This window comes from Ochotona curzoniae, unplaced genomic scaffold (assembly GCF_017591425.1).
Source record: "Ochotona curzoniae isolate NIBS_2020 unplaced genomic scaffold, NIBS_Ocur_1.0 contig_832, whole genome shotgun sequence".
NCBI classification, from domain to species: Eukaryota; Metazoa; Chordata; class Mammalia; order Lagomorpha; family Ochotonidae; genus Ochotona; species Ochotona curzoniae.
The window spans coordinates 4303717-4315774 of NW_024466580.1; the positions used below are offsets into that span (position 1 = coordinate 4303717).

Below are 12058 nucleotides of genomic sequence, written 5' to 3' on the forward strand. Positions count from 1 at the left end.
GCGGCCCTGCTTCCCACCCAGCTCCTTCCTTGTGGCCTGGGAAAGCAGTCGAGGATGGGCCAAAGCCTTGGGACCCTGCACCTGCATGGGAAACTCGGAAGAAGCTCCTGGTTCCTGGCTTTGGACTGGCCCACTCCAGCTATTGCAGCCACTTGGGGAGTGAACCAGTGGACGAAAGATCTTTCTCTCTTTCTCTCTTTCTGTCTGTAAATCTGCCTTTCCAATAAAAATAAATAAATCTTTAAATCATTTTTATCGGAAAGGCAGATACATAGAGAGGAGGAGAAACACACAGCATCACAGTGCTCACTCCCAAAACTCACTTCCTTAGCCCTTGAGGATACAGCCTCTCTGTTCCCCCACTATTCATAGATTTCCACTCCACTAGTCTAGTGGACTGACTCCTCTCGTTCCAGCCTAACCTCCAACCAGGGGGGCTACCAACCCTGCCAGGACCCAGAGGGCTAGTCCCCTTCTACCCATTCAGAAGACCTGGGCTCCCCTCAGCACTGCCCAATCTCTAGCTGAGGCTGACCCTCAAAGGGAATGCTGCCTGGACCAACCCCTGGGTCCTAGGCACCTTCCTGACCAGCACCACCCACATGGCACCAGTAGTGTGCTCAGCCACAGTAGGTAGGTAACCTTGCCCAGAACGAGCACTTGACTGACTTAGCACTGGCTGAAAGACTCCTTGCCCCACCACTAGATTTAGCAGCCACCCTAGGCAGGCTGGAATATCTAGGGAAGTTGTCAGACCTGTGTCCCAGGACTCCCTCCTAACTCCGGGACAGGGAGAGAACACCTGCCAGGGCTCTGCTGATTACCCTCACGCTCTTCTGCCCACCAGCTCGCTGCCTGGACAGCTGCAAAAGCTAGGACCAGGCCTGGCTTCATCTGGGTCAGGAGCTTCCTGGCCGCGGTCAGGCTAGGAGCTTCATCTGGGTCTCCCACTTGGGGGGCAGTAGCCCAGACACTGGGGCCACCTTATGCTGCTTTGTGCAGGTCATCAGCAAGGAGCTGGATCAGAAGTAGAACAGTAAGGACTTAAGCCAGCACACATACAGGATGCCAAGAACTACATCACAATGCAGGCTCTCAAATAAATCTTAACTAGTGAAACTGTGCCAAGAGAATCCCCACACACAGTGCCCAGTTTTCCCCAGGGTATGAAATACTTCATAAAACTGTATTTCCGGGCCCGGCGCGGTGGTGCAGTGGTTGGGGTCCTCGCCTTGCACCCCCGGGATCCCATATGGGCGCCGGTTCTAATCCCAGCGGCCCCTCTTCCCATCCAGCTCCCCGCTTGTGGCCTGGGAAAGCAGTCGAGGACGGCCCAAAGCTTTGGGAACCTGCACCCGCGTGGGAGACCCGGAAGAGGCTCCTGGCTTCAGACCGTTGCGCTCACTTGGGGAGTGAATCATCGGACGGAAGATCTTCCTCTCTGTCTCTCCTCTCTGTATATCCGCCTTTCCAATAAAAATAAAATAAATCTTTAAAAAAAAAAACTGTATTTCCATACTCACAGTTCCCTCATCTTTCTCAATGTCCTGACTTCTGCTCGTGTATTTAAGCTGCACATGAGTACAAGCACTGTTGGGGTAAGTTCCCACAGTCCCATCAGGGACACAAGTAGCCCATATCAGGAAGCCTGGGTTTAAGTCATGGCTGCACTTCCAAGCGCAGCATCCCACTAATGCATGCCCTGGGATGCCGCAGGGGTGGCTCTGGTACCTGGCTCCTGCCACCCACAGGGGAGACCCTCACTGAATTCTGAGCTGCTGGATTTGGTTTGGCCCAGTCCTGCTTGTTGTGGGCATTTGAAAAAATGAACCAGAGGATGGAAGCTCTCTCTCTTTCTGCATCCCTTAAACAAACTGAAAATACGTAAATAAGTAAATCGGGACGTGTGTGATGGCTCAATTTGTTAGTCCTCCACCTGCAAGCATCAGCATCCCATAAGGGTAGGAGGAGAGGAGGGCTATGGGTCATGGCTCCCTTTCCATGCCCTGCCCATTGATGCACGCCAGCGGCACACACAAACAATAAAAAGAAAATAATAAGAAAGAGCCACTGGATGAAAGCTTCTGTAGCCATCAAAAGCGGTTTTACAGAGTAAAGAATAACAAGGAAAAGCTATCTAGGACAACTAAATAAAAGCAAAAAGCAATTCCCAAGGTAGATGGCTACCTCTCACCCTTCCCAACTCATCAGGCCAAGGTGTCCTCTGAGAAACTTCCCAGGGCTCCTCAGCACGCTGGAGGCTCCACATCAATGCCTGGGGTGCCAGCATCTCATACAAATGCCAGTTCATGTCCCAGCTGCTCCACTTCTCATCCAGCTTCCCACTAATGACCAGGGAAAGCAGCAGAGGATGGCGCAAGGATTTGGGATCGTGCACCTATGTGGGAAACCCAGAAAAGGCTTCTGCCTCCTGGCCCTTGCCCACACCTGGCCCTTGCCCGCACCTGGCCCTGGCCCGCTCCTGGCCCTGACCTGCACCTGGCCCTGGCCCACTCCTGGCCCTTGCCCACCTGGCCCTGGCCTGCACCTGGCCCTGGCCTGCACCTGGCCCTGGCCTGCTCCTGGCCCTGGCCCGCTCCTGGCCATTGCAGCCACCCTGGAAGTGTAGCCACCTCTGGGTTTCCCACGTGGGTACAGAGACCCAAGTACTGGGACCATCTTCCCATCTTTGCCAGGCACATAGCAGGGAGCTAGATCGGAGTGGAGCAGCTGGGACTCAAACCAGTGCCCACATGGGATGCCAGCATTACAAACAGTAGCTTACATGCTACACCACAGCACTAGTCCCAATACTGTCCACTTCTTTTTTTTTTTTTTTAAGGATTTATTTATTTTTATTGCAAAGTCTGATATACAGAGAGGAGGAGAGACAGAGAGGAAGATCTTTCGTCTGATGATTCACTCCCCAAGAGACCACAATGATCGGTGCTGAGTCCTTCTGAAGCCAAGAGCCAGTAGCTTCTTCCGGGTCTCCCATGTGGGTGCAGAATCCCAAGGCCTTGGGCCGTCTTCGACTGCTTTCCCAGGCCATAATCAGGGAGCTGGATGAGAAGCAGGGCCACTGGGCACTCATATGGGATCCCAGGTGTACAAGCGAGGACTTTAGCCACTAGGCTACTGCACTGGGCCCAAATGTACACTTCTTAAAGACAACTTCCTCAGGCAGGGATTTGGTCTAGTGGTTAACTCCGAACACCAATCTACCACATGTACACATTGAGTATGAGGCTGGACACCCCGTTCCAGAGAGCCTGAGTTCAACAGCCAGCTCCACTCCTGACTCCAGTTTCCTGCTAATGCAGACCCTGGAAAGCAGCAGAGATGGCTCAGGTCCTTGCTACTCGTGTGGGAGACCCAGATGCACTCGTGTGGGAGACCCCAACTCTTGGCTTGGCCTGGCCCTGCAAGGGCTGTTACAGGCATCTGAGGACAGAACCAGTGAAGGGAAAACCAATCTCTATGTCTCTCTCTCTCTGCCACTCTGCCTTTCAAATATATTTGTAAAATAAAAACTTTGGGGCCAGCATGTTGGCACAGTAGGCTAATCCTCCATCTGTAGCACTGGCGTCCCATGGTACCAGTTCATGTCCAGGCTGCTCCGCTTCCAATCCAGTTTCCTGCTTGTGGCTTGGGAAAGCAGAGGAGGCCAGCCCAAGACCTCGGGACCCTGCACCCGCGTGGGAGACCTGGAAGAGGCTCCTGGTGCCCAGCTTTGGGTCAGCTCCTTCTCCTTACCTCTCGCTCACACTCACTGTAAAATCTGCCTTCCAAATCAAAACAAATAAACCTTTTAAAAGGGAAGGAAGGGATGGAGAGAGGAAAAATTTATAAATAAGTAAATCTTTTGGGAAAGTTCCTTTTACAATCAGAAATAAAACCACTTCCTATTTTTGAACACACGTGTAGGAAACACTAAGTGGCTGCAACGCTTCCCTGGGCGCTTCCTCCTATTTTAAAATCCTCAGTACTTCTGTGGATTTACCCGATCTTCTTCCTTTTTTTAACATGCTCCAACTTATTATACTTTTAAAAATTAACTGACTTCAAGTTATAAAAGCAATAACAACCGCAATAAGGTGTCATCTCAATCTTCTTTAAATAGCATATAAGGGCCCAGCGCCATAGCGTAGTGGTTAAAGTCCTCGCCTTGCACGCCTGGGATCCCATCTGGGCACCGGTTCTAATCCCAGCGGCCCTGCTTCCCATCCAGCTCCTTGCTTGTGGCCTGGGAAAGCAGTCGGAGACGGCCCAAAGCCTTGGGACCCTGCACCCGTGTGGGAGACCCGGAAGAAGTTCCTGGCTCCTGGCTTCAGATTGGCTAAGCTCCAGCCATTGCAGTCACTTAGGGAGTGAAGCATCAGACAGGAGATCTTCCTCTCTGTCTCTCCTTCTCTCTGTATACCCACCTTTCAATAAACAAATAAATAAATCTTTTTTAAAAAATGTTTTAAAGAAGTATAGCATATAAGTCATAAGCATACGTCGTAACATACGAGTCTTTGGATAAACAGCTTTTCCTAGGGAAGCCTTACTGTATTCCTCTATTTGGAGCAGCCACATGACCCGCCTGGCATTTTCCCAGGCTGCTGTCCACTCAGAACGTGGGATCTGCCACGCGGGTGTCAGCTCCGCACACCGGATCCCGGGAGGGAGGCGGTGTCGGCTTCCGCCAGGGAGTCAGCATGGTGAGCACACTGCTCACTCCTGACCCAGCCCATCAGCTCTCTCTGGCTCAGGAGCTTGTCACGGGCGAGATCGGCCTTTCCCACACGAGGCTGGGTGTTGCCCACGGAGCAGGCAGGCAGAGGTACCAGGCTTTCTCTGAGCAGTCATAGGCAAGGAATGGCACAGAACAGAATCCACAGGGAGTCAGGGACAACCCCAAAGCCACGACACAGTGTGGACGCAAGCCAGGGGGATTCTCCGAGGCACAGCCGCTTAGTCAGACACAAACGGCCCCCAGGGACCCCCAGGGACCCCCCGGGAGCTGTGGAGCCCAGCAGACAGGAGGTGGACACATGCCATCGCCAGCATACTCATGTCACATGCACAGCCACCACCATCCGGACAAAACGATGTAGGCCGCAAGGACTGGAAGGAGCGAGCAGGGGTGGGGCCTGGATTGCTGGTCTGGGTGGGCTCTGAATGACACCTGACATCTGCACTATGCATTTCCAATCGTGCACAATGAGCAGAGCCCACTGTGCTTCGAGCCTTGAAATCACATCTCCAGCTATGCTCCTGGTCTCCCAGCTAAGGAACCTCATCAAAAGGGGGAAGCTAGACGAGCTTGAAGGGAGGGCACGTTACAGCCAGGAGCTGGCGCCTGGTGATCACCACTTGTTTTTTTATATGCTCACAACTCTCTCTTTAACGATGCGTTGGAAGATTTTGCTGGGGACACACATCACTCATCGCTGTCTTTGGATCATGATTTCATAATGGCACTGTGGTTAACATCACAGGCTTTGAAGTCACACAGATCTAACTATGAATTCTTGCTCTACTTCTCACTGCCTTTGTGTTGTTTTTACCAACCCTTGGGACTCTCAGTATTCTCATCTGTGAACTGGGTATTTTCTTCCAGATACCTGCTGGAGGCACGCAGACACACTGAAGGGCAGGAATGGCTGTCAGCATTTCCTCAACCCCCTCACCGTCCGCCACAGAAACAAGGTGGCCAACAGCCTCCACAAGGGCTCCATGGAGAACCCCAAGACACTAAGCCCAGGCAGAGGAGGCAAGAGCTGAAAATATGGGCACTCAAGATCAGAACGTTCAGGTAGGACCTTCTTCTAGGAAAACTCTTACCCAAGGAGGAAAAAAAAGGTCAATCACTCACTGCCTGTGAGCTTAGAGCAAGCACGGAACACCCTTTCCCCCACTGCCAAGAGGGATGACTGCTGAGAAACCAGCCATTCCCAGGCCTGTCCCCAAACGCATCTCAGAAATGGCCCACAAAGAGATGTCAGCCTCTTCCCCAAACCGAACAGCTCCCAGGCTCAGGGTCCCGGCCCTAGCTAAGCCCCTCAGACAGGCCTGGCAGAACACAGCAGAGCGAGCCAGTCTACCTGTGCAGACTGGATCCTCCCCATCACTCTGCTCGGTGACTTCAGCCAAGTTACTTAGTTCCTCTGTGATCTGTTTCCACACCCTATAAGAGGGTAGCACAGTATGCGTTCCACATCCACGGACTCAACCAATTGCAGATTGAAAATAGGGTGGTTTTTTAAAAAAAGATTTATCTTATTATTATTTTTTTAAAGATTTATTTACTTTTATTGCAAAGACAAATATACAAGATATTCCCCCAAGTGGCCACAACGACCGATGCTGAGCCAATCTGAAGCCACCAGCCAGGAGCTTCCTCCAGGTCTCCCACGCAGGTGCAGGGTCCCAAGACTTTGAGCCGTCCTCGACTGCTTTCCCAGGCCACAAGCAGGGAGCTGAATGGGAAGCAAGACTGCCAGGATTAGAACCGGCGCCTACATGGGATCCCGGCGCGTTCAAGGAGAGGACTTTAGCTGCCATGCCACCCAGCCAGGCCCTCTTATTATTTATATTGCAAAGGCAAATGTACAGAGAGGAGAGACATAGAGAAAGATCTTTCATCCGCTGGTTCACTCCCCAAGTGACTGCAGTGGCCGGAGCTGAACCTATCTGATCCGAAGCCAGGAGCCAGGAACTTCCTCCAGGTCTCCCATGCTGGCTCAGGATCCCAAGGCTTTGGGCTGTTCTCGACTGTTTTCCCAGGCCATAGGCAGGGAGCTGAATGAGAAGTGGGACAGCTGGGATACAAACTGGTGCCCATATGGGATCCCTGCACATGCAAGGCAAGGATTTAGCCATTTAGGCTACTGCACTGGGCCCTGAAAATAGGCTTTTACAAACCCTGGCATACAGTGAAGATGCCTGCCAGTTGTGCTGTGCATGTCCCATATCACAACCCCATGGGAGTCCCAGCTTGCACCCAATACACCTGCATTTTATGCTAGGAGGAACTCAGGGCTAGCCAAGGCAAGGATTACCCCGTGCAGTAGTACTGAGATGCAGCTCTCATGGTGTCACGTGAGGCAACTAAGGGACTTATGGAAATTCTGAAAACAGTGTTTTCATAGTGCGAAACAATTACTTCAACCTAACCGGAACACTTGGTTTTTATTATTATTATTACTTATTTCATGATGCAGTTCCAATAGGCCCAGGGATTTTTCCTCCCCACTCCCCAGTTTCCCTCCTCCCACTGATCTGCCCCACATTATCACAATAGCATAGTCCTTCAAAAAGAGTCATAAGTCCATCATTCTGCTATTTAATAAATGTATGCTGACATGGTAGGTACAGACAATGGCAATAAACCCATTCAATCTATTGTCCTCTGGCACGAGTTGCAAAATGTCTTGTTATGGTGGGGCTAAGATCCTGCACAGGACACCTGCCTTCAGTGCCAGGAGTGCTTGGGTTCGAGTCCCAGCTCAGCTGCTGGCTCCAGCTTCCTGCTACTGCGGCTCCTGGGAGTTCCCAGGTATGGCTCTGAGGCTTAGGGTCCCAACACCCATGGGGGAGACTCAGATTGAGCTGCTAGTTCCTGACTTTGGCCTTGCCCAGCAGTGCTTGTTGGGAGCATCTGAGTGGTAAACCAGTGGACTGGAGATAGCACTCTGTCTCTCAAATGAATTAAATGAATGATTTTCTGAAACTGTATATGGATTGGACATGCACATTTTTCTTTGCCACTATAACTAAACAATACAGTATAAGAACTATTTACTATTTAGCTTCCATAAGCAATCCAGAGATGGTTGAAGTATTCACAATCCAAAGGGTTGTGTTTATGCAAATACTACGCTCTTTTATATAAAGGACTCAACCATTAGGGAGTGGCTAGGTGGGCAATTCCCCTGGACTCCAAGGATCGGCTGTGCTCACCCGTCAGGGAGGGGATAATACATGGCGCATGTTCAGTACACACCACCGACAATGACCAGGCTCCTCTATACTTCAGGAGCCGTGAGCTCACCGTCAGAAGCAGAACCACGCCTGGGGCTCTGACACATTCTCCATCCTCGTGGGACATAAGCCAGCAGCCCGGGCAGAACCACAAACCAAAGAAGGAACAGAAAGCAGAGGAACTCCAAGACCACAACATTGCGAGGGACAGAGGCTGCCGGCCGCAGGCAAGTGAGCAGCCAGGCAGGGAGGGGGAGCCGGGCCTGATGCTGCCAGGACAGCAGCAAGGATGCCATGGTCCCCAGGCCAGCTGGCCAGGTCTGAGCAGAGCCTCCTCGGACAAGCCCAGTGGCAGCAGCGAGCTGGGCTTCTCACCGACAGAAGCAGTGGTCAGGCTCTGGTCACCTGCTCTTAGGCTCCCGTTCTCCCATCTCCCCAGCAAAGGCAGTGGAGGAAAGGACTTCTAAGTCCCCTGGAGAAGCAGCCTGCATTTCCCACTGCTTGCTACCTCCCTGCTCACATCTCCTGGCACATGTTCACAGGGGACAAAGCCAGAAGCGGCGTAGAGCTGGTAGGGGGTGTCTACTGCCAGCACGTACTTTCCGTCTCTCTCTCCTAGAAGCTCGGTGCAGTTAGTGCAAATAAAGCAACAAGACCACTGCACTGGAAGAGGGGCTCCGCTACTCTCCAGCGGCCCCAGGGTAAGCAGCATCTCTGCAGGGCCAGGGTGCCTCTTCACCTACAGTCCACTAAGACTGTGTCACCTGCCTGTGGCTTGCCAAGCTTTTTCCTCCCGCAGACTCACAGAGCACGCCTCAGCTCACAAAAGCTTTCGCAGAGAAGCAATCCTTTGAGTCCTTGCAACAACCCGGAACATAATACATCATCCCCATTTTACGGCCACAGAAACTGGGACTTGGAGGAATGATGGGCCCTCTGAGATCACGAAGCTGGACGGTGGGGGCAGCAGGTGCACACTGACCACATCCACACCAATCCCAAGAGCTTGGACACATCCAGATTCTGGCACTTGTGACACAAAGCACCAAAATTCTGGTCCCCATACCACACAGGGTGGCTCCCAGGGCAAGGGCAGTATGACCGGGGTCTCACTGCTGCCTCCCCACTGCCTGGTATCAGCTGAGCTGGAAGGTCCCTGGCAAGTGAAGGAGTGAATTTTTGGCCAGTTAACACATGATGCTGTGGAGCCAGAGCTGTACTGCGCAGTTCCAGATATCTGATTTTGATCCCACAACACTTGATTTTCTGACTCCATAGATTGAGGGGACAGCCAGGGTAACAGTGACCTGAGAAGGGACATCTGCAGGTCACAGCACTTTCACAGCCACCACCAAGTATTCGCTGGGGACCCAGCCACTCGGTGAGACCAGCTCCTTTGTTCTCACTGTTGGCACCTGCGCACCTGCTCACCCACAGTCCCCAGGCCCCGTTCTGTGCCACATGGCCTATTAGCTGTGGAAAACACAGCCGGGAGCCGGCCACTTCCCACATGATGGAACAACAGGGCTGGGGCAGGCTCCAGCACCAACAGCCAGATGTAAGCACCACTGAACAGGAATGAGGACAAGGAACCCCAAAGCAACTCCAGAGCTCAGCACGACCTTACTTAGGCTCTGCTGTGTGAACCCAGGTGTTCACACACGGCCTGGACAGGAAAAGTGCCAAGGTCTATAGACCCTGACCGCAAACACTGCAAGGTGATTTAGGGTGAGGGTTTCTTATAAGCCTTGTCCTGGCCTGGAACAGTGGCGACTTCCTGCGGAAGAGGAAGTGAGCTTTGGCTATGGCCTTCAGGACACATATCTAGTCTCTCATCTGAGTTTTCCTCGTGTCTTGGGGTTGCTCTTCAAGACTCTGAGCTGCTGAAAGGAAGCAACCGTGGCAACTTTGTCTTTGAGAGATCTGCCTTTGGCAATGCCTGATCCTGGTCCTGGAGCAGCAAAGAGCTGTGTGGATGGAGCTCAGCCAAGGAAAGAGAAGGTGGCAGCAGCCACGGGAAAGGAAACAGCAGACCCGGAGGCATAAGGGGAAAACCCTCGCCCGAGAAGATGGGCAGGGGTCTCAGCAAAGCAGAAAGGGCACAGGGATCACAGGAGGGCATGTGGGTCGCAGCGGGAGCCCAGCCTGGCATCCAGGAGTGCGGGCATCTAGCAGGTGGCCCAAGGGATGCCAGGAAGACTCTGGGAGGAACAGGAAAGGAAGTAGGAGGGAGGGGAGCAAAACAGGCCTGCAATAACAAACACCCAGTAGGCCGTTATTAAGGATTAACAAACATCACAGAGTGGACAAGGTGGCAGCTAGGAGTTCAGCCTCTTCCACCTCTCCCACCCAGGGCTTGAGAAAAGGAGGATCTCAAGCCCAGATGGGGTCTTCCAGAAGCTGCCCCAGCCAGGACCCTGCTCTTGTCTGAGCTGGCTTCTAAGCCTGACCTGACATGGGAGCCGCTGGGGGGTCAGGGCAGACTTAGAGGCGGGCAGTGGAGGCGGTCCATCACCTACTGAGAAGCAAAGTCCCTCACCAGACTCCCAGCCTCAGAGCACACGGGAGAACTGGCTCTGACCCTGCCGTTCAAAGACGGTCACCGCCAGGAACATGAGCTCCCTGCACTAGGATCTACGGCTTTTGACACCTTCCAAGAGGTGGCTCATTGTTCTTTCTCCCCTAGAACACCCTCCTGCTTCAGTTTTCTCCCAGGGCCACGTGTTCCACACCTCTTCCCAGAGAGTCCCCTGCTCCCAGGGCCCCGTTCCTTCCTGGGGATGGCGGCCCAGCAAGGCCAAACTGCAGCCTCCGGTGCAGCAAGAGCCCCGCGCCAAGGTCCCCCAGGAGTCTTTCGACGAGGAGGGACAAAGGCCACACACATCACGAGCGGTGGCCGAAGACAACGGACACTACACCGCCCCCCAACCCCTCCCCAGCCTGCTTTCGCCGGCCCAACAGCCCCTGTCCGCAAACAAACAGCAGGACCGAAACCCGGCCTCTTTTCCAAGTTTCGAAGAGACGCGCGCGCGGGACGGCCGGGAAGGAGAACCCCGCACCTCCCGGTCAAGGCCCTCCGCCTCCCCGGTGGCCGGATCGCAGCACGTCTGGTACCAAAGGTCCGGTCGGCTCGCCCCGCCCGCGGCGGCCCCAGCACCAGCCGAACAGGAAATTCCACCTGCTCGCCCAGCGTCCGGGCCACCAACGGGCACCGGCGTCGGCCACCCGTGCCCAGGTGCCGCGTTACAGGGCTGCGGGGCGCGCGCGGGGCCCAGGCCTGAGCGCTCCGGCCCCGGACCCAGGGGACCCCGGGGACCCCTGCGACCCCCACCCTGGCCCACCTCGTGTCGCGAGCTGTATTTGAGTCCCGTGCCGAAGTCCTTGGGGCCCCCGCTGCCCTTGCGGGCGCGGTCGCTCCTCATGGTCCCGGTGGCCGCTGATGGAGAGCGAGGGTCTTAGAGGCGTGGTCCCTGCGGGCAGCCACTTCCCATGGCCCGCGGGGCGCGGGTGGCCGAGGCGCAGTTCTCTCGCAGGAGCTCCTCTTCCTGACCCGCGCAGGTAGTTTCTGGGTGTGGTCTCCCGCCGGGCCGGCCGCGCACCTTTCCCGGGTCACGCCCCCTCCGGTTACGTCCCCCACAGGGAAGCTCCTCCCCTCGAGGTGAGAGAGAGTGAAGATTCCGTGGTAACGACCAGGAAGTTCGTTTGCCTATCTCCTGGAGGACTGACAACCCCTGCGGCCCGAACACCCTTTTCCTGGTAATCCGCGGCTGCCTCTCGGCCATTCCAAAGCACCTGCCGTGGCCGGCGCCCGTGCAGCCCAGGCTGGGTTGCTCAACGAAACGCCCTGTTGCCGGCACCCGGCGTCTGTCACCCACTCCCTGCACCTGAAACTGACTCATCCCTTCTCCCCGCGCTGGCCTCTGTGTGTCATGGTGTCCAAAGTCACTCCACTCCATCTGCTCTCTTGCTTTCCTGAACTTTCTCTCGGGTCCGCTCAGCTCATCTTCCAGCTCAGAGGAGGAAACGCGCCTTCCCAGCAAACGCATCTCCATCCAGGAGTGCCTGTTTCACAGCAGGTGCACAAAAC

The 12058-nt window shown here is 54.4% G+C and overlaps 1 protein-coding gene across 1 annotated transcript in view; it reads right to left on the reverse strand.

Annotated features, from left to right (window-relative positions):
* ST14 (ST14 transmembrane serine protease matriptase) overlaps positions 1-11426 on the reverse strand; it is a 37558-nt gene extending 26132 nt beyond the window's left edge. The window contains exon 1 of the mRNA XM_040992640.1: positions 11313-11426. Coding sequence (XP_040848574.1) covers positions 11313-11393 — 81 coding nt within the window. The 5' untranslated portion in view covers positions 11394-11426. The remainder of the gene's footprint in view (positions 1-11312) is intronic.
* Positions 11427-12058: the final 632 nt, after the last annotated feature.